We start from the raw sequence: 25,144 nt of genomic DNA, 5'->3' as shown, positions 1-25,144 counted from the left end.
TCTCTTTTGGCATTTGTTGGTATCTGTGTCTAGGTCTTGAGAGAGGCCAGTATATTTTAGACTTCTAAAATTTCACTTGGATTTGAACTAGGAGACTGTAATCTCTAAATTTAACCTCTACTAAAAATTATGACATTAAAAACTTTGCTAATCTTTATTTACCAGAAATCAAGTTAAACTGCTATTTTAGAAGAAGAACTTAAGTTTGAAAAACATTTACAATAAAACAATTTTTGAAATATCTTTTAATGATACATCAAACACATCTAGATTAAATTTTTTTGTAAATATATCCACTGATGAAGTGTTAGCAAAAATGGTATGATAGACTAAACTTGGAATATTCCAATAGGATCCCAGCTTTGGTACTTTTTATAAATAGTGCTAATAATGGTCTTTAAAGGGCTACAAAAAAGTAGTTTTACTGGAAAAGTTTGAAATTAAGTTTCCAAAGTTATTAATGTGATCAAATGTTTATTTTGAAAAATACAAGCTGGGTGTGGTGGCTCACGCCTGTAATTCCAGCACTTTGGGAGGCTGAGGCAGGCAAATCACAAGGTCAGGAGCTCGAGACCAGCCTGGCCAATATGGTGAAACACCATCTCTACTAAAAATACAAAAAATTAGCTGGGCGTAGTGGCAGGCGCCTGTAATCCCAGCTACTCCGGAGGTTGAGGCAAGAGAATCGCTTGAACCTGGGAGGCAGAGGTTGCAGTGAGCTGAGATCACGCCACTACACTCCAGGCTGGGTAACAGAGCAAGGCTCCATCTCAAAAAAAAAAAAGAAAAGAAAAATACAAAAGATTAGGGAATGAATTAGTAGACCTAAGTAATGATTATCAATGGCTGGATAATTTTAAGCACTAGAGAATCAGTATGAGAGAAGAAAGTGCAGAATGTTCTGAAAATCACATCTGGGTCTTTAACCCTCCTATGTTAACTGCTTAGTTCCCTTTTTTTTTTTTTTTTTTGAGATGGAGTCTCACTCTGTCGCCCAGGCTGGAGTGCAATGGCCGGATCTCAGCTCACTGCAAGCTCCGCCTCCCGGGTTTACGCCATTCTCCTGCCTCAGCCTCCCAAGTAGCGGGGGCTACGGGCGTCTGCCACCTCACCCAGCTAGTTTTTTGTATTTTTTTAGTAGAGACGGGGTTTCACCGTGTTAGCCAGGATGGTCTCGATCTCCTGACCTCGTGATCCGCCCGTCTCGGCCTCCCAAAGTGCTGGGATTACAGGCTTGAGCCACCGCGCCTGGCCTTAGTTCCCTTCTTTTCATCTCACCTTGCCCTACTTATATCTGCCTTTCTATAATTTTTCAAAAAATGAAGATGGGCAATAACCTGGGACTACAGTGAAAGGAGAGAAGCAAACTGGTGTTATGTCTGAGATTAATGCAAAATTTACATATATAGAGCTGAGTACTGTACTGAATAGCTATGTAATCTTGCGGAAAACTACATATCTCCTTAAGCCTCAGATATCTATAAAATAAAAAAATGTGGATATTCTGGTACATGGCTGTTGGCTGTGTACATTGGTATAATCTTCATACAGCACTGTTTGATAAATAAATGATATATTTTTTAATTTAACGAAATACATTAACATAACCAAAAGACAAGTAAATAAACATAAAAAGGAATGGGCAATTCGTAGATCCTGATAAAGATAACCAATGTGGCACATCACATTGTGCCTCTTGATTGAAGCACACACTACCAGGTATTCTTGCATGATTAAAAAAATAAAAGATAACTACTAATTTGCAGATAATTTAGAAACAGAATCATGCTAAACAAAACCACAGAGATACCTAGGAAATTACAGGACCAACAATCTGGGTTCCACAACAAATAAACTGCAAGCAAAAAAGCAAGAGAGAATGAGAGGGAACATATTGAATGTTGATTCAAACAAACTTAAAACAATAAAACGTTATGCTAAAAATCCTTCAACTTTTATATATGTTTGAAATTTTCCATAACAAAAAGTTAAAGTAAAAATGAGTAAACCATCATTAAAAATGGTAACACTGGAAAGCAAGATAATCCACTTATAAAGTCTCTTTTCTTGTCTATCCATTTGGTTATTTGATTACTAACCCACTCAGCAGAAATTAACATGCTAATGCAGCTATGAGATCACAAAATGTGTCTATATTAAGTATAATGCAATTTATGGAAATCAAGAAAAGAAAAAGCATCAAGGTTAGATTTATTTTTACAGTTACAATTTTGAGGAATTCTTCCCCTGCCCATGTGCTCACCCTACAGCCCTGGCCTCCCCTGCACGATAGATTTCTAGAGGAACCTTACTCAAATGATACTCCAAATGAAGCTGCTTAAGCCTTGGACTGTATTTGCAACATGCCACTATGTAGTACTTAACATATTTTAAAGCACATTATCTCATTTTATTCCTATTACAGCTCAGTGAGGTAAAACAAAGGAACTTCATCATCATTATAACTTTTTTTTTTTGAGACACAGTTCCACTCTCTTGCCCAGGCTGGAATACAGTGGTGCGATCTCAGCTCACTGCAACCTCTGCCTCTTGGGTTCAAGCAATTCTCCTGCCTCAGCCTCCCGAGTAGCTGGGATTACAGGCGTGCACCACCACGTCTGGCTAATTTTTGTCTTTTTAGTAGAGACGGGGTTTCACCATGTTGGCCAGGCTGGTCTCAAACTCCTGACCTCAAGTGATCCGCCTGCCTCAGCCTCCCAAAGTGCTGGGATTACAGCATGAAGCACTGCACCCAGCCTAATCCATCATTATTTTAAAGAGAAACCATTAGCTGTGGAGGTGCTCATACTATTAATTTTGAGGGAGAGGAAAAAAGAAAACAGAATCACCAGCTTCTCCTTCAACCACGTGAAAGCAAACCACACTAGTCAAGAAAGCATTATTCTTCTTATATAGACCTATCAATAAGGAAAACAAGAATTGACAAATAACTGGAAAATACCATTCTCAAATTAAATGGTCAATAAGTATACGACAAAAAACTTTATTAATCAACCATTAAAATGTCATGCCATTTCTGCCTGTCAGGAAGATTAAGTATTTTTTAAAAAATCACCTGAGAAATGACTGATATACAAAGAGCTGTACATAGTTAATGTCTACAACTTGATGAGTTTGGAGGTAAGTATATACCCATGAAACTCTCACCACAATCAATATCATAAACATATTCATCATCTCCAAAAGTTTCCTATCTTTTTTAAAAATTATATAAAATTAACTTATAGTTTAAATTGGCAAATTAAAAATTGTATATATTTATGGTGTACAACTTTACATATGTGTGTTTGTGTTTTGAGAAAGGGTCTTGGTCTGTTGCCCAGGCTGGAGTGCAGTGGCTCCATCATGGCTTACTACAGTCTTGACCTCCCGGGCTCAAGCAATCTGCCCACCTTGGCCTCTCCAAATGTTGAGATCACTGGCATGATCCCCTCCACCCAGCCACATTTTCTTTTTGTTTTTGTTTTTTCCCCTTTTTGTGGAGAACGGGGTCTCGCTATATTACCCAGGCAGGTCTCGAACTCCTGGGCTCAAGCTATCCTCCCGCTTCTGCCTCCCTGAGAGCTGGGATTACAGGCGTGAGCCACCGCGCCCGGCTGTTTGTTTGTTTTAAGTGGAGTTTCGTTCTTGTTGCCCAGGCTGGAATTGGTTTATTTTTGTGTGTGTGTGTTTTTGTTTTTAATAGAGATGGGGTCTCACTGTGTTGGCCAGGCTGGACTAGAACTCCTAGGCTCCAGGGATCTACCTACCTCAACCTTGCAAGTAGCTGGGACTATAGGCCTGTGCCACCAGCCCTGGCTCAATGTGATGTTTGGAAATATGTGTACACTGTGGAATGGTTAAATCAAGTTAATTAACATATGAATTACTTGACATACTTAGGTTTTTCTGATAAGAACACTTAAAATCTACTCTCTCAGCAATTTTCAAGTATACATTACATTATTAACTACAGTCACCATAATGCACAATAGATTTCTTGAGCTTATTTCTCCTAACTCAAATTTTGTTTCTTTTGACCAACATTTCTCCAATTCTCTCATTCTATCTTCTTTATTTATTATTATTTTGGAGGATATGGTAACAACACAACCTAAGATTTACCGTCTAAACAAATATCTGTACTCCTATGTTCACTGTAACATTATTTACAAAAGATAAGACATGGAAGCAATCTAAATGGCAAATGACAAAGAAAATGTGGTGTATACATGAATTGGAATATTATTCAGCCTTAAAAAGGGGGGCGGGGAGAGAATCCTACCATTTGCAACAACATGGATAAACATGGAGGACGTTATGCTCACATTATACTCATGTAATTTAGATTACTCACAATTTTATGAGTAATCTAAAATAATTTTATATAATAACCCTGAGAGAGAGAAGCAGGGAAATAAGCATTCCCATAACAAGAGCCTACTAAGTTTCAATCTTTCTGCCAGGCATCATCTTTGTTGACAAAGTTCATCTATTCTTCATACACATACAATGAAAAAGTCAATTAAATTCAACCTCAGATTCAAGTGTGTCTAGTCCTTTTGGGGAAAACGTCCATGAACCTAAACCAATCATGACAGAATGACAGAACCATACTGTCTTGGTCCTAGAACGCCACTAAATATTCAATAGTATTAAGAAACAACTAAAGGGCTTATTCAAACAAAGAGAAAATGTCAAACAAACCCACCCATATCACTGTCTTCCTGTCTATACATTCCATTTCAGGGACCAAGGTCAGGTGTTAAAACAAGCAGAGAAGACATGTTCCAGGAATACTCCATCAATGGCACACTACTATAAAGCTAACATTTTGAACTAATCTAAATATTTAACTTTCTGCCCCTTCTGCTTATTTTAAAGCATCTAGTCAATATCAGTGCTCAGTCTGTTTTATGTTTATTTAACGTGCAAAGACACACTTTTTACAAGATAAATTTCTTTTCTTGTTGATGAACATTCTATTACATGTACCACCTTTCCACTTTTAGCTTAATTTCATGTTCTGCTGACACAGCCTCACAATTGGGAAGAAAATAAAAAATAATGTATAGTCACTAGTAATCCCAGTCTTCTACTGTAGTTCCTAATTAAAGAATCTTAGTAAGTTTTAAAAAATCTATTTCCTTTCCAAAAATTTTATCCTCACAAAGCTGTAAAAGTGGGCTTTTCTGTGGATAAAGGAGTTGCTTTAACCAGATAAATAGCCAAAGAAGTGCATTATACTCTAACAGTGATAGGTCATACTGGGCACCCAGGGAAGTACCTCTAATGGTTCTGAACCATTAGGAAGTGAGACCCCATCACTCTTACAAATGATGGACATTCCAAAACTCAGTCCACTGAGGGAGTCCTGGTATATCCTTTTATCAAAAAGATACTGTCCCTTCCCTGCCCCTGGACATCAGAAAGAATGATGACTGCGGTATTCTGAAAACCTTGAAAATATACTAAAACACACGAGTTCATGATGATACTCAAAAACAGGGAAAGGGGAAACAATAACGACGACGATGCAACAAACAACCCCCCACGAAACAGTGATCACCAGTGGAGATTACCAGGCACCAATGTCTTAGGCTCAAAATTTGCACTAAAAGGAAAAGAATTAAGCATTTGTCCTGCTTTTTAGGATGACCTATATTTCAGGGTAAACAACCAATTAGAAAAATCAACCTTTTTCAGTCACTAATGAAGTAATGAGGAAAACGATCAATACATGAAGTCGTTAAAATGAAGGTGATAGGGACCTTACAATGGAGGCTTGAATCCACAAACCCCTCTTAGTTTACACCAAACATGGAACAGTCCCCAAAGTAGTTATTTTAGAAAGGGATGTCACATAAAGTACACAGTACAGCCTATGATATATTCATACCCCAAAATGGCAAGGCTGAATTTAACCAAACCTTGCAAATCTAATCAAGCTTTTCTATTTACAGTAAATAGACAGAGGGGACACAAGAATAAGCAAAAGGATATCTAAAAGAAGAAAACAGACAAATCCAGCGGAGAATCTTTTCCCAGGAAGGCTGGCACTTTTTCAACAATCCAATGGCATAAAAAAGAGAGATCCGCCCACTCCAGCCTCCCAAGTAGGGTGAGAGAAACTGCCCTAGATTAAAAGGCACTTAAAAGATATAACTAATGCAATATATTGACTGACCAATTCAATTGTAGAAAGACAAACGAGGAGGAGGAGAAAGAAGCAATCAAAAAGTTGTGGCTAAATCTTGATAACTGTTAAAAATGAATGATTGGTTTTTGGGATTGGTCATACTATTCTCTCTATATTTTGGTATATTTACCAGTGTGAGAGGGAAAGAGAGAATTAGACACATACCCTCCAAGCAGATAAAACCCAAGCCATAGAAGACACCAATCTCTTCTGTATTGTGGCTTTAAAATCAGGTTTCTTTGTAAAACTGCCGAGAAGATACTGATTCCATGAGACAGGAGTCCTAAGATGTATGTGATTTAACAGGGAAACGTTCATCAGCAGCGTTTTCTTTTGCAAACATGCCCCTCCTTCTTCCTTAAAGTCACAGGGGAGAGACTTTTTAATAAAACTTTTCCTTTCCAACTAAATTCAGGCTTCTGGATGGGGGACACTAGCAATATCACCTGAAAAACATCATTTTCTGCTCAGGGTGTAAGGTGTGATCAGCATTCCACTTACTCTCTGCTCCATCTATCAAGTGTAGGTAATACTGGCTTACACTGAGGACAGGAGGGGTTAACGATCATGTATGTATGCACCTGTATTTGGCATATGGTGGGGATTCAATCAAATGACAGCTAAAAATCATACTCCTTTTCAGAAAAAAAAAGTCATGCTCGGCCGGGCGCAGTGGCTCACACATGTAATCCTAGCACTTTGGGAGGCTGAGGTGGGTGGATCACTGGAGGTCAGGAGTTCAAGACCAGCCTGGCCAACATGGTGAAACCCCATCTCTACTAAAAATACAAAAAAATTAGCTGGGTGTGGTGACGCACACCTGTAATCCCAGCTACTCAGGAGGCTGAGGCAGAAGAATCGCTTGAACCCAGGAGGTGGAGGTTGCAGTGAGCTGAGATCATGCCACTGCATTCCAGCCTAAGAGACAGAGCAACACTCTCTACTCTGTCTCTGAATGAACGAACGAATGAATGAATGAATGAAAGAAAAAGTCATACTCCTAGTTAACTGCCTACAACCTCAAGACCCTGGATTCTACCACAACCACGTGGGAACGGAAAAACATGAGATGAAATCGCAACTCAGCCAACACACTTATTTCCGTCATGTGGGACCATAAGCAGGATCCAGTTAACCTGTGCCTGGAATTCTGCCCTACAGAATGTGTAACACAGTTAATGTAAGTCATTTTAAACAAAACAAAGAAAAAACACAAGAAACCTCTTCATACTCCTTTATCAGAGTTTGCCTATTCCGTACATGCTACTTCTGAGATGAATAAACCAGCATGCTGATGAGATGCGTTCTGTGAATCCTGAAAAGTTTCCTCCTATTCACAGAACAAATGGTATCTAGATTTCCTAAATGCAGCACAGTATCCCCGCCCAGCGCTGCTGCTTTCTGTTTCCTTCTGGGCATCTCTTCAGCTGCACTAGATCATGAGCTCCAGCTCTTTTGTGATTCTTCCTCCCTATACTTTCAATTTTTGATCCTCACGCTGGCCACCCCTTCAGTCTGTAGATCTGTTTCCACAATTTCTACTTAACTGAAATCTTTCTCATATTCAGCTAAAAGAGGAAGACTACCAGGTCTTTCCCATGCACTGAATAATTATCCGCTTCATCAGTTGCACAAGCACTGTCTATAACTTCAACTGAACACTTGCTCTACCTTACACGGCAGTTCCTTACAGGTCTGTTTCCTCTACTATGTGTAAACACTCCAAGAGCAGAACTGTAACTTATTCAACTTTTTAATTTCTCACCTCCCCTCAAATGTTTGCTAAACTCAAGTGAGAAAATTAGAACAGGAACTCACCATAATTTCCTGTACAGAACTGTTAATGTTTGACCAGTACGATCTCCTTGACCTTCTGAGGGCTATTTAATTAAAAGAAAGACACCCCTCCACCTTCAGCCACTAATTAAACTATTTTGTTTAAGTAGAGACACTGTTGCTCCTCCATTATATCTCAGTATAGTTAGGATCCTAGTGGCTACACGAAGTGCAGAATGAAAAGAAGGATAAGGGACCTGAGTTTGCACAGATTACACTATACTTACCCCAGAGATTTAACTCTCCAAGCAACCATCACTTCTGCCAATGTTTTCCCAAATCAAAAGAGCTTTGGTTACATGGTATTCCACTGTATGGATCAGCTAGACACACGCACACACACACACACACACACACACACACTCTCTCTCTCTCTCTCTCGATAGGGTCTTGGCCAGGCTGCAGTGCAGTGACCATTCACAGGCAAGACATACTATAGCCTTAGATTCCCAGCCTCAACTGATTCTCTTGCTTCAGCCTCCCGAGTAGCTGGGACTACAGGCACATGCCACTATATCTGGTGGCACATGCCACTGTACTTGTATATACACGTATAATAAAAACTATGTTTCTGAATGCCTTAAATCTTTGTATTTAAAAAAATTTGTAATTTTGTAAATGCCTTAAATCTTTGTATTAAAAAATTTTTGTTTAATTTCCACATTTCTTGGAATAAGTTTGTACCACATTTGGAACTGGTATTGTGGTGGGAGAGAATTGGGCATTTGTGAAAGATACTTGCTGTGGGTAGAGTCTCCAAAGGAGGTACTATAAGAATGAATGGGTGGTGTGTTATCCAGCTCCTCATACAACCAGTTACTTTTGGGCTAGTCACTACAGAATATACAGTAGAAATAAAAGACCCATTTTACAGGAGAGGCTGGCACAAAAGCTTGCAGGTGTTTTTTCTTTTTTGAGGTACAGTTCCACTCACTCTGTCCCCCAGGCTGGAGTACAGTGGCACGATCTCAGCTCACTGCAACCTCTCCCTCCTGGGTTCAGGCAATTCTCCTGCCTCAGCTACCTGAGTAGCTGGAATTACAGGTGCCCCACCCTCCACCACAAGTGGCTAATTTTTGTATTCTTAGTAATCATGGGGTTTCACCATGTTGGGACAGGCTGGTCTGGAACTACTGACCTCAAGTAGTCCGCCTGCCTCGGCCTCCCAAAGTGCTGCAATTACAGGTGTGAGCCACTGCGCCTGGACAAAAAAATGTTAATCTTAAATGAATAATACCAGAGGTTTTAAAATGTTGGTTTTAGGACACCTTTAGACATGTAAAAACGATCAAGTCAAAAAGAACTTTTGTTTGTGTCGTTTTTTTACCATATTACAAACTTTTGAAGTTAAAAAAGGTAAGTGGCCAGGTACAGTGCCTAAGGCCCATAATGGCAATACTTTGGGAGGCTGATGTGGGAGGACTGCTTGAGCTCAAGACCAGCCTGGGCAACACAGCGAGGCCCCGTCTCTACAAAAAATTAGAATATTAGACAGGCAAGGTAGTGCGTGCCTGTAGTAGCAGCTACTCGAGGCTGAGGCAGGAGGATCACGTAAGCCCAGGAGTTGGAGGCTGCAGTGAGCTGCGATGGCATCACTGCACTCCAGCCTGGAGAACAAAGTAAGACCCCCATCTCTTAAAAAAAAAAGAAAGTTTATTAATTGATGGTTTTTTAATTTTTAAAAAACCCATTACCTATTACTGCAAATAAGATATTTTAATGAAATCTACATATTTAGAAAAAAACAAGATAAAACTTTAGTTCTATATTTTTGCAAATCTCTTTAGTATCTAGTTTAATCGAATACAACTGATTTCTCGTATCTGCTTCTAATTAAATCTACTGTAACATATTGTATTGGCTCTAGCATATGAAAAAAATATGGTCTCACAGAGATATGCACCTAGCTGGTCAAAGGAGTAATATTTCAATACTCTTTACAGGTAACTGGATATTCTTCTCTGCTATTACACCAACATTTATTAAGGGGTGGTTATTAAAGATGTCTTGGATTAAGGAATCTGAAACCTTATCAATGAGCTTTCCTATTATGTTCCATTAAAATCCATTGTCCTGGCCTGGTGTGATGGCTCACACCTGCTATTCCAGCACTTTAGGAGGCTATGGCAGGAGGATGGCTTGACCCCAGGAGCTTGATACCAGCCTGGGCAACAAAGTAAGACCCCATCTGTACAAAACATTAAACAATTAGCTGTGTCTGGAAGCACACACCTGTAGTCCCAGTTACTCTGGGGGCTGAGGAGAGAGGATCGTTTGACCCTGGAAGGAGTTTGAGGCTATAATCAAGCCACTGGGTAACAGAGTGAGATACGGTCTCTAATAAAAACTAAAAACTAAAAAAGAGTTTAAAAAATCCATTGTTCCGGCCGGGCACGGTGGCTCAAGCCTGTAATCCCAGCACTTTGGGAGGCCGAGACGGGCGGATCACGAGGTCAGGAGATCGAGACCATCCTGGCTAACACGGTGAAACCCCGTCTCTACTAAAAATACAAAAAACTAGCTGGGCGAGGTGGCGGGCGCCTGTAGTCCCAGCTACTCGGAGGCTGAGGCAGGAGAATGGCGTAAACCCGGGAGGTGGAGCTTGCAGTGAGCTGAGATCCGGCCACTGCACTCCAGTCCGGGCGACAGAGCAAGACTCTGCCTCAAAAAAAAAAAAAAAAAAAAAAAAAATCCATTGTTCCATTTTATATGGACCTTTACCCATGCATGATTTTGGAATACGATACATTGGTCATTTGGAAGATAATGGTTCAGTGAGTTATGTGGATCTTCCAAATGTTGATCCATTTCATTGTGCAATTTAAAATTTCATTAATATGGCTGGGAGTGGTGGCTCACACCTGTATTCCCAGCACTATAGTAGGCCAAGGTGGGTAGCTCACTTGAGGTCAGGACTTTGAGACCAGCGTGGACAACATGGTGAAATCTGCCTCTATTAAAAAAAGAAAAGAAAGAAAGAAAGAAAGAAAAAAGCCCAGCACGGTGGCTTGCACCTGTAGTCCCAGCTACTGGGAATGCTGAGATGGAGCCGAGATCAAGCCACTGAACTCTAGCCTGGGTGACAGAGTGACACTTCATCTCAATTAAAAAAAAAAAAATCATTAACATCACCACCAATCTGTTGGGAAGCTGTCAAAATCACTGTGGTAGATTAAAGTTTTCAAAAATTCTAATTTTTGCCTTAAAGCTAAAATTTTATTATTTGGAACAAAAACTGTCACTTTCCATGAAGTGACAGGCACATCTCACAATTTTTCACGAAAAAGTCGGCCAAAATCCAAGTCTGAATAACCATAGTTTATGAGTGTTAAGTAAAAATGGATTGAAGAAAGCAGCCATTTACCTCATACCTTAAACAACTACAGAACAGCTTTATGTACACTCCCCATTCTGTCACACTTAATCATAAAACGACTTGCACTGAAGAGTCGAGATTACATAACATTAATAATTTTTACCTGTTTATCGAAAACATTCTCAAGTAAAATTGGCTTTTTTTTTTTTTTTAACAAAGTGTGCAGGAGTGAGGATGCACACTTTACTGCTGCACACTTTTTACTAATGCTCACATTGGTAAATGATTACTAATGTATTTTGGTGCCACTGTCTTGATATGTATGAAGGTGCCAGTAGTTATGTCCACTACTACACGTGAGAATGGCAAACTGTTCTCGTGAAAATAATATAGGCCTCACATACTCCATGAAGGAATCTCAGAGACCAACCAGGGGTGTGTGGACTATGCTTCTGAGAACTGCCATACTGTAGAAGAAAAGATAGCTCTTTATTTGAGGATTACAAAAGGGAAGTAAAAAGGAGCCTGCATCAACAATATAAGAAACACCTTCCTTCACAATGAGCAAGTGAGGTGAGCAATGGTCTTCAAATAATTGTTTTTATTTCTTCTGGATTGTACCAGTAAATCAACTCCCTTTACTCTTTCATCTCTAAGAATATAATGATTAATTTGAGCTTATAAAACAAAAGTTGGGGCAATTATTTGCATAACAATTCTGTGATATCGAAAGAGATTTCAGTCCCTGAGTTGTTTTTTGTTTTTTTGTTTTTTTGTTTTTTTGTTTTTTTTTTTGCACTCCAGCTCTGTGGCCCAGGCTGGAGTGCAGTGGCGCGACCTCGGCTCACTGCAAGCTCCGCCTCCTGGAGTTCACGCCATTCTCCTGCCACAGGTGCCTGCCACCACGCCCGGCTAATTTTTTGTATTTTTAGTAGAGACAGGGTTTCACCGTGTTGGCCAGGATGGTCTCGATCTCCTGACCTCGTGATCTGCCCGCTTTGGCCTCCCAAAGTGCTGGGATTACAGGCATAGCCACTGCACCTGGCCCCTGATTTCTTGTTATTTGTTTACAGCTGCTCAATTATTTAATAAAGAAACAGAAATTCAGCTGGGTGCTATGGCTCACACCTGTAATCCCAGCACTTCAGGAGGCCGAGGCAGGTGGATCACCTGAGGTCAGGAGTTCAAGACTAGCCTGCTGAAATCCCGTCTCTACTAAAAATGCCAAAATTAGCCAGGCAAGGAGGCATGCCCCTGTAATCCCAGCTCCTTGGGAGACTGAGGCGGGAGAATTGCTTGAACCCGAGTGGTGGAGGCCGCAGTGAGCCGAGATTGTGCCACTGCACTCCAGCCTGGGCAACAGAGCAAGACCCTGTCTTTAAAAAAAAAAAGAAAAAGAAAAGGAAGAAACAAATTCAAGGCAAATGTTAATAGCCTTGATATTCAAAGATAGACTACCATTAAATCATAATGTATATTAACTGAATCAGCTGCTCTACACTGTGCTGCAATTATGTATCTCCCACATAAAACAAGATGTATCTACATTTGAAAACCATTCCTACCAAATCCATTGCCTAACGTTATTATTAAATTATTAAAAACTAAAACTATCCATACTAAGCAATACCGAGGAACAGATGCAGATCTGTAGAGGAGACAGGTATTGATCAGATCAGATGTTTGATCTTTCTTCTTAGAAAAATGGGGTTTTGCTTCATTCATTCTTTTATTTGTCAGAGTGGGATATGGGTAGAAATGAACATTAGTTTAGGTCTCTGGTGTCCAAGAATATTCTGCTGTCCTCCTTTTCTGCGGTTTTGAATCATGTTTTTATTTCTTAGAATACCCAAGGCCATGGCACCTGGTGCTTTTTGTTGTTGAGACAGAGTCTCATTCTGTTGCCCAGGCTGGAGTGCAACGGCACCATCTCGGCTCACTACAACCTCCGCCTCCCAGGTTCAAGCGATTCCCCCACTTCGGCCTCCAAAGTAGCTGGGATTACGGACACCCACCATCACGCCCAGCTAATTTTTGTATTTTTGTAAAGACAGGGTTTCACCATATTGGCCAGGCTGGTCTTGAACTCCTGACCCCTGGTGATCCACCGGCCTTGGCCTCCCAAAGTGCTGGGATTACAGGTGTGAGCCACTGTGCCTGGACCCTGGTGCTCTTATACATATCCAGAGAGCCAAATACGCATCGAGACTCTTCAGAAGAGTCTCTCTTATCTGAAGGGACAATCTGGCCCACAGATGCCTGGAGTGGTGAGGGTGTTCAGAGTTATGAAGTCTAAATACAAAGAATGGAAATCATCCGCGTGTTTTTGTGAAGACTGCTTATAGTAGCTTCAAACTGGTCCACAGCAAGGACAGAATCGCTAGGATGGAGTCCCCCCACTGCAGAGCTGCCTCAAAGGGCATGGGCACGAGTCAAGCGAGTACACCCCTGCAGGCTCGGCTGCCACAGTCCGATGTCTTTCTCCTCTGCGTCTCACTTCCTGGCCTCTTTCTTTTGCTATCACCTGATGACTCTGACCGCCCCAAGACTCTGCATTACTTTTTCCCCAAAACCTCTTCTTCACACTGACGCTCCTATCCCTCACCAGCAGAGACGGGAGGCTAGAAAAAGGTGTGAAATAATGATGTGCGCCCTCACTACCACCTCTTCCCACTTTCTAAGTGTACCTCTAAATGCACCCACCCAGTAGCATTCCGGGTGATATTTAGAAGAAACTTCAGGGTAGGCCCCTTCCCCTTTTTATTTATCACTACTATACTGAACTCCTCCCTTTACACGAAAGAGATCGTATGGAGTTTTGCTCTTATGCCTGTCTCCTCAACACAGTTTCTAGGGCTTAAGGAGGCAGTCTTGATGAAATCTACCCGGATGGAAAGGTGTTCATGAGGTGAGAATTTGTGTAAGTATGGTCAGTGGCGAGGTGCAGTGGCTCTTGCCTGTAATCCCAGCACTTTGGGAGGCCTAGCGAGAAGGCCCAGAACAGCGAGAGCCCGTCTCTACAAAAAAAATTTTTTTTTAACTAGTCAGGAGGCTGAGGCAGGAGGATCACTTGGGCTTCAGCCCAGGAGTTGGAGACTGAAATGATGAGATATGACTGTATGATTGCACCACTGTACTCCCATCTGGGTCAAAGAGCAAGACCTAACCTCAAACAACAACAACAAAAACCCAAACAACAACAAAAAAACAATGCTCTGGATATACAGTCCTGGATGGAAAGAGGTCCACGAGGTGAGAGCTCATGTTAAGAATAGTATGACCATATGTTTTATCTAAACTAAACCAAAAAACCTACCATATGCTGTATTTTTATACAGTATGTATACATGCAGATATATATGTATAAAATAAACAAAAACAAAAAACTACACAAACAAGTAAATAAAAAATAATAAAAAAGGAAATACATGAAGAAACACCAGGCAAGGTGGTATGTGCTTATACTCCCAGCTACTCTGGAGGCTGAGGTAGAAGGATAGCTTGAACCCAGGACTTTAAGGCCAGCATGGGTGACAAAGCAAGGCCCAATCTCCAAAAACAGAGAGAGAGAGACTGACTGACTTGAGGCATGTTCTCTTAACATAGACTGAAAATTGTATCTCCCTGAATAACCAACCCAATATCATATAAGACAGTCCCTCACATTTCTATGTTAGTTTTAGTTTTCCCAGAGAGAACAAAGTACACCAAACTAAATATAAATGATCTGGTGGCTTAACTTTAGGAAACATTTTACAGTTAATGCACCTTGGTCATCAAATTTGATGCTACTGAATTATACTGAAGCTTGATTTTTTTTTTTTTGAGACAGAGTCTCACTCCGTTAGCCAGGCTGGAGAGCAATGGTGTGATCTCAGCTCACTGCAACCTCTGCCTCCCAGGTTCAAGCAATTCTCATGCTTCAGCCTCCCAAGCAGCTGGGATTACAGGCACACACCACCGTGCCCAGCTAACTTTTTGTATATTTTTTTTAGAGAAAGGGTTTTGCCATGTTGCCAAGGCTGGTCTCGAACTCCTGAGCTCAGGCAACCTGCCTGTCTCGGTCTCCCAAAGTGCTAGGATTACAGGCATGATCCACTGCACCCAGTCTGAAGCTTGATTTTTTTGTTTTATTTTGAGACAGAGGCTTGCTCTGTCACCCAGGCTGGGGTGCAGTGGCACGATCTCAGCTCACTGCAACCTCTGCCTCCTGGGTTCAAGTGATTCTCCACCTCAGCCTCCGGGGTAGCTGGGATTACAGGTGAGTGCTGCCATACCTGGCTAATTCTTGGATTTTTAGTAGAGTTCACCATGTTGCAGGTGGTCTCAAACTCCTGACCTCAAGTGATCTACCGACCTCGGCCTCCCAAAGTGCTGGGATTACAGGCATGAGCCACCACGCCCAGCCTTGATTTTTTCAGTAAGTAGCTGACTATCCCTGAAATCCTGACTTTATATAATATGATGTAGGCCACTGGTGTCTTTAGTAAGTGCATTTTCAAAGGTCTGAGTGAGTTTAAAACACCTTCTAAGGAATTACCTTCGAAAGAACTGTAGCTGTCAGCAGCCACGGGCTACTTCAAAAAGAAGTGGGTCATGGCTCACACCTGTAATCCCAGAACTTTGGGAGGCCAAGGCAGGTGGACTGCTTGAGCCCAGGAGTTGGAGACCACCCTGGCCAATGTGGCAAAACCCCAACTCTACAAAAAATAAAGATTTAGCTGGGTGTGGTGGCACACACCTGTAGTCCCAGTTTTTTGGAAGACTGAGGTGGAAGGATCACTTGAGACGAGCTCAAGGCTGCAGGGAGCCATGATTGTGCCACTGCACTCCTGCCTGGGTGACAGTGTGCCTAACCCTGTCAATCAATCAATAAATGGACCATAAGATAGGCAATGTTGAAGGGCAGGAGGGGGAGCAGGTCGGGAAGTAAATAATAAAAATATAACTGGGAACAAAAAGGCAGTGTGGTGATTTAAGACTAGCAATGGGTTTTAGAGCCAAGCAGGCCTTAAAACGAGCTATGTGACTCTGGGAAAGTTACTCGAACTCTGAGTTTCAGTCTCCTTAGGGGTAAAATAGGTATTTTACATATAGTTCTTAAGGAAACAGAGTAGTTGCTCAATAAATGTTTCCTTTCTTCCCATCCATTAAATAAAGGCCTATGAATCATTCAATCAAATGCCAGAATTCAAGCAGCTCAGGAGCTGGTTTGGGCTTACTTGAGACATCAGAGAGTTAAGAGAGACATCTATCTGCTACTATTCCTCTTGCTCTGATTCTAGTAATTGTTATCTGTGCCACATGAATACACAGTGCTCTACAGCAATGGCAGCAGAGACTGAGGTGATGTTTTGTGAGAGCCCAGGTTTTATTTTCTGCCCTACTGGGCCACTTAGTCTCACTTGCAGCAAATCTTTGTCCTAAAGATAAAGGGGTAAGTTAAATGATTTCAAAATTCAAAATGCAGAAAGAGATACATTTTATTATGCATATTAAAAGGTGTGTAAATAAAAGCACCAAAGTGTTAATGGTGATTGTCTCTGGGCAGTAGCAGAATTTAATGACTTTTATTTTTTGCTGGACTGCCTGAAAATTTTTCTTCTGAGAAGCACGCAGGATTTTGGTTATCTGGGAAAAATAAAATAGAAAGTCCTGCCCTCAGAACACCTGCAACTTTTAGTCATCCCCTTGTGTCCCGTTCCTTCTGCCCAGATTGATTAGGTATTCCTTCTGCCCAGTCTTCATAAACAATGCTGCTGGAGGAGAGCAAGCGTGAAACTGACAAGATATCTGCCAGTCTTTCTAATTGTGCACGCCATGCACTGCTGCCTTGGAAAAAGCAGGCACCAGGGCTCTGTTCCACGGGACATAGGATAGGCCCTGGATGACTTCATCCCACAGAGATGAATGTTAAGAGATTTCCTATTTGCTCGGTGTTGTCCCTGGGAGGGAATGTGTGGGATACTTTACAGGCTTTCCTGAACGTTCACAGGGTCTCTTAAGACATGAGACAGAGAACTCACCTCCAGTTAGCCTAGGATGGTATTGGATAAACAGGAACTTCCAGGGACATGGCAGGTAAACAAGGAAGTAATCTGATTATTCATCAAGAGGTTATGTGCTGATCAGGTATCTAAGAGTACCAATTTAACAGAGCAAGCTTTTGTCTGAGAGAGGGAAGGGAGGAGGGAAGAAAGATGCAGGGGCAAGGGAGAATATGAAAGTAGGAAGGAGGGCCGGGAGCGGTGGCTCACATCCCAGCACTTTGGGAGGCCAAGGTGGGTGGATCACGAGGTCAGGAGATCCAGACCAACCTGGCTAACACGGTGAAACCCCGTCTCTATTAAATATACAAAAAATTAGCTGGGTGAGGTGGCAGGCGCCTATAGTCCCAGCTACTCTGGAGGCTGAGGCAGGAGAATGGCGTGAACCTGGGAGGCGGAGCTTGCCGTGAGCCGAGATCGCCCCACGGCACTCCAGCCTGGGCGACAGAGCGGGACTGTCTCCAAAAAAAAATAAATAAATAAAGTAGGAAGGAGAATTTAACTTTAAAAACTCCTTGCTTTACCAGTGACTCTCAAACTTAACTGTGTATCAAAACTTTCCAAGGAGCTTAGAGCTTTTAAAAGCCTAGAGGGGAGGAAAATAAGAACAATTACATTTTTAAAAAATACAGGGCCTACGTCCTAGCCCAGACCTGCAGAACTAGACTCCTTGGGGCTGGAGTGTAAGAATCTTCATTACTGCAGAGTTCTGGAGCCTTTTGACATCTGCTTCATAAAAACTGAATGCAAAGGACAGGATCTGTCTAAATCGAGTAAAGGCTCTATTAAGTGTTGAATGCCTCCACCTTTAAGGGCACTATTATAATAAGGTATATTACAAACAGTATAAACTCATCAAGAACATTTATTCAATCATTTCCATATGTATTATGACAAACTAATCAAATGAGCCATCTTAAATATGTGCATTTTAATCACATCCCAATCAGACCTCAGTAACACTGTAAGTTTAAAAAGTACTTTGAAGGGCACCTCTCTCCACACTTGCTGGGAATCCGGCAATTATGATCAACTGAAAAAACAAAAATAAAACTATGGTATGTTACCCAAAAAAATCCATTATGTATTTCTAGATGTGAGATGTGGAGTATACAAACACAGAAAAACTATAGGTCTCTTAATTATGAGGGACAAAAGGCACATGAATGTGTCCATTTTTACACATGCACACTAACAGCCACTGTGTACTGACTCTGTGGCCCTTATTATTGCCGTTGTGTAGCTGAGAAAACTGAGACACAGAGAGGTTAGGTAACTAAACCAAACTTACAAAACTAGTAAATGACAAAAAGCCTAGAATTTAAGCCTAGGCTCTATCACTTGATGTACTGTATTGCTAGGGCTGCCATAGTGATATACCACAGAGTGAGTGGCTTAAACAACAAATATTTACTTCCTCACAGTTCTAGAGGCCAGTCTAGAGGTGTCTGTAGGGTTGGTTTCTCCTGAGGTCTCTCTCCTTGGCTTGCAGATGGCTGACTTGTCCTCTGTCCTCACACGGCCCTTCCTCTATGTGTATACGTACCTGGTGTCTTTTTCTTCTTATAAGGATAGCAGTCATAATGGATTAGAGCTCCACCCCTAAGGGCCCCATTTGAACTTAATCTTCTCTTTAAAAATCTTATCTCCAAATATGGTTACATTTTGAGGTAGTAGGAGCAGAGACTTCACCATATCAATTCTGGGGGACACTATTCAGCCATCACACTTATTGACGGTGTAACCTCAGGAAAGTTACTAGACTTTCCCAGGCCTCAGTTTCTTCAACTGGAAAACAAGTGCTATTGAGAATCAAATGAGATAAATCACGTAAAAATGCTTAGGAGAGCATCTGGCACACAGCATCATCACTTTACAGATGAGAAAAACAAAAATCAGTTAACAGTGACTTACTCTTTCTTCATCTCCAAAGCAGAGTTCTTATTATAGAATACTACCTTCCTGTACAACTTAATGCACAATCTAGGAGAATTTAATGTCACTTATAATTTTTCCTCATCTTTTTTTTTTTTTTGAGACGTCGCCCAGGCTGGAGTGCAGTGGCGCAATCTCAGCTCACTGCAAGCTCCGCCTCCTGGGTTCACGCCATTCTCCTGCATCAGCCTCCTGAGTAGCTGGGACTACAAGTGTCCGTCGCCATGCCTGGCTAATTTTTGTATTTTTAGCAGGCGCCTGTCGCCATGCCTGGCTAATTTTTGTATTTTTAGCAGAGACGGGGTTTCACCACATTAGCCAGGATGGTCTCGATCTCCTGACCTCATGATCCGCCCGCCTCAGCCTCCCAAAGTGCTGGGATTACAGGCATGAGCCACCACGCTCGGCTCTTCATCATCTCTTAATTCCCGCTTTCTCACAGTTCTTTTCCAACTTTATTACATACAAGGAAGAGAAAGAAAAGCTGAAATTAATGACCAATTCTATTAATAAAAATTTAGGCAGGTAGACATACTACTTTCTTGAAATTGTATGACAATTTCACTCATCCTTTCTCCTAACTTGCAAAGACAATTGGCTATACTCAAACTGTGATGACAACTCAGAAGATCAATACCTGCTGTAATTATTAGGAAAGAAAGGCAACCCAATGCTTTTTATTAACAAATTATGACTGTACTTTACATTTTTCTAGTACTCTACATACACTATACCTATTTATAATCCCCAGCTCAATCCTAGGATATTGTTTTATTTACCTCTCCTAACAATGAGAAAGTATTATTCTTATTTTATAGCTTAGAGAATGGGAGCACAACTAAGTTAAAAAAAATTTTTTTCTTAAAGGTCACAAAGCTTGTCAATAATTGGCAGAATTATTGACAGGATTCTCACTGACATCTTCTAACCTGAAGCCAAAGTTCTCCACAGCAGGCCACCATCTACCCAGGTTAAGTTGCAACACCTGGTTTCTCACTCGTCATCCCTGGCACAAATGCAGTAGGTGCTCAGCAAATATGGAGTCTGACTGGGGGCAATCTCAACCAAGCTGCAGAATCTGTTTTATGTCCTTCATATGAGGCCAAGTTTTTCTGACAACTTTGACCACCATCAACGCCCCAGAATGACAGCCCTTTAAAGGCAGCAACAAATTTCCTTCTTCTCCAGAGTCTAGCACACTGGGTGCTCGTTTAAGTTCATTAAGTTCAGATATTTATGGAGAATTGAGAGTTCAAGTATATGTTTGTTGTATAATCAAACCACAGAACATTCTTCCTTTAGCAATGGCAACGAGTGCTTTTCAGCCACTACCATATAAAAACATTAACAAAAAGAAACATTTATAAAAAACTTCTATGGCCCACAACAAAGATTAGCCTTCAGGGCCTTTCCAATCCCCAAATTCTGCAATTCCATTATAGTCTACACCTGATTAGTTAAACCGACCACCTTGAGTACCCAATTCTGAGTACAATGCAACTGGGTTTGTCCGTGTAAACCCAACACAATGTTCTTAGTCTTGCGGTGTGATTCCAGGTAAGCAAGTGTATCTGACGGGCAAGTTCCCAGTTCCCAGAGGGAATGGCAATGGATAATAAGGTTGACCTGAGCCACAGTGGACTTGCTCTTATCAAGACGCTGTGTTGTAAAAATGAGCTATATTAAGATAAATCATGCTGACTTTTATTTTCCTCAAGAATACACTGCTGGCTGCTTGGATTTATTTATTTATTTATTTTAACTTCAAATTTGTGTTGCTGTGAACAGCTGAGCAAGTTTTTACCCTGTCATGGAAACTATCTGGCCATTTTTGCACTGTTCTGTATGCTGGGAAGGGAGGTGAGTAGAGCTTGCCAGAAAAGAGTTCTAAGCTCGGTTACTATGCTCTCCTGTAACTTCAGGGACTTGTGAATGTTCAGTTTGTTCCTATTTGTTGCTTTTGTATAGCACGTTGTGACCTGGCTACAGCCTTCCTGGCTACCTATTTCACAGGGCTGTTGTAGGAAATTCACAAAAAGTTTTGTGGGCCTGTTAAAAACAGCATTCAGCAAAGAATTGAGGATGTAAAGTTAAGTATCACCAGCATTACATTTCCTGTCTGAATTAATCTTTTCAAAGAACTCTGAGATCTGAGGTTGGCAAATTCACTAAAAAGGCAAAGAATTACTTTAGGTTATTTTTACTAATTCAGGCATCCTAAAAATACTCTTTTTTGATGCCTTGATCAAGAGAGAAGAAATTTCAGAGAGAAGAGGCATAGAAATCCATCTGTAGTTCTACAAGTAGCCCAATTTCAGTATCAATTTATCCACTCACTATAATAAATATTAAATACATACAATATACAAAGTATTAAGCTAGATACTCTAAGGATGAAGAATTATGTAAAGGATGTTCCTATATTCTCCTGTATTACAAGTACACTGTAAGATGTAACTTTTGTTTAGATTTCCTTCCCAAATAAGTAAGCAAAGTTTTCTAGTTTCCCTGGTACAAAGAAGATGAAAGAACAAAATAATTTTTTCATCTATTATGACTTTCTGGATTCATAGAAACATTTATTTTAGAGCATTCTGGAAGACTTATCTATTAGTTTCTACTGATGAGTAGCAAGCAAGAGTGAATGAGCTACAGAATGGTTGTGACTTCCAAAGATAACCTGATTAAATCTGACACGCACATGACATAGGGGGAGCAAGGAATCCATGTGTCCTTCAATTTCAATAAGAAGAGTTAAAATGTATTATCGAAGGAAGAAGATCACAATCGTGTGGTTTAGAAAGCAGACCAAAAATGACAGGACAGAAATATTCCAAATAACTTGGAATCCAAGTCATTTGGGTTTCCTTGAATGCCCTGCCATATTAAATCACATATGGCTCTGCAATGAAAGGAAAAGTTAAGGCCTGTCTCATGCCCCATTTCTGCCACTGACTGAGCTTGAGAAAGAAAATTCAATCTTTTAAAGTTATTCAATGAAAGGCAGAAATAATGAAATAAGCTTATTAATGTGGGGTAGAAGGCGTCTTGAGCAATTAGCCAGTGTCCTTATCCAATTAAGTTGAGACAGAAGCCCCAAATTTCCTTAAAGTTTTACTGGTATTAGTTTGCTAGACTGACTGTTCCAATATATAAATTCTTTGTGTGTGTTTACTTTTCCCCCTAGAGTTATGGCTAAACTGAATAGAACCAACTTCCTAAGATCTGCTTCTTTCACTTTTAATATCATATTTTTCCAAAGCCACCGAGCTGATGTCCTTCAACAAATGGATTAAAGTGAATGCTGAGAACCAGCTCTCATGTCTGAGCATGGAGAAATAAAGGGTTTATACCCAAGGCAACTAGGGGTATACTCCCAATGGTCAGTATCACATTAAGGAAATCTGTAGTACATCAAATGAAATTCTGAAGTTATGATTCTATTCAAGCTGAACCATCTTTTGGGACAGCCAATCACAAACAAGATTGCTGTATTTGGAATTCTGACACCAAGAACGCCTAGGCAACCTCTTCACAGAAATGGAAAATAAGACTCAGCCAGCTCCATGTCCCGTGGTGTAACCTCACATGCAGCACACGAACAGTTCTTACTAGTAATAGTTATTACTATTTTTAAATGTAAAGTAGATCGACTTACATGGCTCTCTGGCAATGAACTGAGGTACAGTGTTGGGCAGAGGAGTACTGGGGTTTGGAGTCCCTACGAGTTTGTTCTTGGCCATCTTCGTGTTTGCCTTAGCAAACTCTAGTCGTAGTGTTTGCGGAATTTCAGGATCGAAGCGGATGCCCTTTGGAAATAGAGAACAAATGGAAGATGTTTTCATTTCCTTAGAGTCAAACCGGAATGGTGACAAAATAAACACACCAGTAAACCCTGGTCTATCAGGAAAAAAGGTCAGCAACCACTGTCATTCTTACTACTTACACAGATTACAGGAAAAATGACAATACTTTAAAGTCAGTGGGATTTAATTTACTTAGAAAATGTAGTTACACAGATTTTCAGCTATTCCTTTTCTTTTTAGACAAAAACTTTCCAGTTTAAAATTTGAACCAGGAAATTCCTAGCACAGTTATACACTTTAATGTATAGTAATTTCAGTTACCTTTGACCCTATTCCTGCAGTTTACCTAAAACAGATTATATTCAGTAAAATAAATCACAGACACTATGAAAGACAAGTTAGGGCAAGACAAGTCTATTTGGAATCCTTCCACCATTCAAGAATGCCTTCATTATTAAGCATCCAATATCATGAATTCTGGACCCTACATGTCAAAAAGCTATCCCAAGAGAGTGCATTTTAAATATGCACCCATGGGACCCACACAGTTCCCATGTTTTCATGGTGTGGTCTGGAAAAAGACTGGAGTCCTGAAAATGAGTCTCCGAAGACCACAGTTGCCATTTAGTGTTATGAATGTATACACATGGGCCTGAGGGCTCCAAAGCATCCCCCGTCCCCTCACCACCGTTCTTCCTAATGAGCTTGAAGAAAAGTAAGAGCAGGCAGGGTGCTGTGGCTCATGCCCTAGCTCATGCCCGTCATCCTAGCACTTTGGGAGGCCAAGGCGAGTGGATTGCCTTAGTTCGGGAGTTCAACACCAGCCTGGGCAACATGGTGAAACCCCGTCTCTACTAAAATAGAAAAAAAAAAATTAGCTGGGCGTAGCAGCATGTGCCTGTAATCCCAGTTACTTGGAATGCTGAGACAGAATGGCTTGAGCCTGTGAGGCAGAGGTTGCAGTGAGCCAAGATCGCGCCATTGCACGCTAGCCTGGGTGACAGAGCTAGATTCTGTCTCAAAAAAAGAAAGAAAAAGAAATATCCACAAAAATAAGACTCTCTTACTTTAGAGACCAGGATGAACAACTCAGAACTTCAAACTTCACAGGCTCAGCTTCAAGGATACAAGGAAGAGCCTGTGGCTGGATAGTAATGGCATTAACAGGAAATAAGGGGGGAAGGGGAAGGAAAGAGAGGTCCTTAGGGAGGCCTAACAAAAGCCACAGAGCCCTGACCCAGAAGTCTTGGAGTGGATGGAATTTCTTCCCGAGCGTGACTCACTCATTCTGAGAAGAAACCAATTGAGGGCAGCAGCAAAAGGGATGTGGAGAATACCCTTGTGCAAACCTAATCAACACCAAAAAGTGAACAGATAGTGCCCGTTCCGGGAAACATAAGAACATTTTCTTTAACTGGTGTTGTGTTGTTTTGTTGTTTTTTAAATTTGGGAAACCTCAATACTATTTTGCCCAAAAAGTACATAAGGAAAAATAAAAACAAAAAGCAAAGCTGCCTTGTGAAGCAGGCTGAGGTGAGGTCACAAAGGACCTCACTGAGGTGAACCAACTTCAATCCTAACAAAGCTAATACTACAACAGAATAAATATTTCCAAGAATGGAGGTAAGAACTGTGGTCTCTGATGGGAGACAAGCACAGTCCCTGGGTGTCAAGTACAGGTATGCTGTGGAAGGACTTGCTCAATCGCATCCCACTCCATCAGACACACATAGTAGCAACTTGCAATTAACTTCAGGACGTCCTCTCTGGCACTAAACCTGACCAACCTTCCTGTGAAGAAGCAACTTTCCTAAACCCGAGCTCACATTAACATGAGTCCTGTGGCCCAGGCCACTGGGGATAACATGAAGAGTATCCTGGGACCTGGTCGTGGTCTAGAGCATCTGGCCTCAGAAAATGAGGCTGTACATGTGAATTCTATGCCTCGGCTCTTTCTCTGGTGTTTCAGAATCAACTGAAGCTCCACATAATGTGTTTGCCTCTT

The 25,144-nt window shown here is 41.0% G+C and overlaps 1 protein-coding gene across 2 annotated transcripts in view; it reads right to left on the bottom strand.

Moving 5' to 3' along the window:
- Positions 1-25,144, bottom strand: part of RBPMS (RNA binding protein, mRNA processing factor) — a 165,085-nt gene that overhangs the window by 21,538 nt on the left and 118,403 nt on the right. For both annotated transcript variants that reach the window (XM_023214622.2, XM_023214620.2), the window contains exon 5: positions 22,992-23,142. In XM_023214622.2, coding sequence (XP_023070390.1) covers positions 22,992-23,142 — 151 coding nt within the window. The remainder of the gene's footprint in view (positions 1-22,991; positions 23,143-25,144) is intronic.

This window comes from Piliocolobus tephrosceles, chromosome 7, assembly GCF_002776525.5.
Source record: "Piliocolobus tephrosceles isolate RC106 chromosome 7, ASM277652v3, whole genome shotgun sequence".
NCBI lineage: Eukaryota > Metazoa > Chordata > Mammalia > Primates > Cercopithecidae > Piliocolobus > Piliocolobus tephrosceles.
This window is presented reverse-complemented; position numbering and strand designations above follow the sequence as displayed.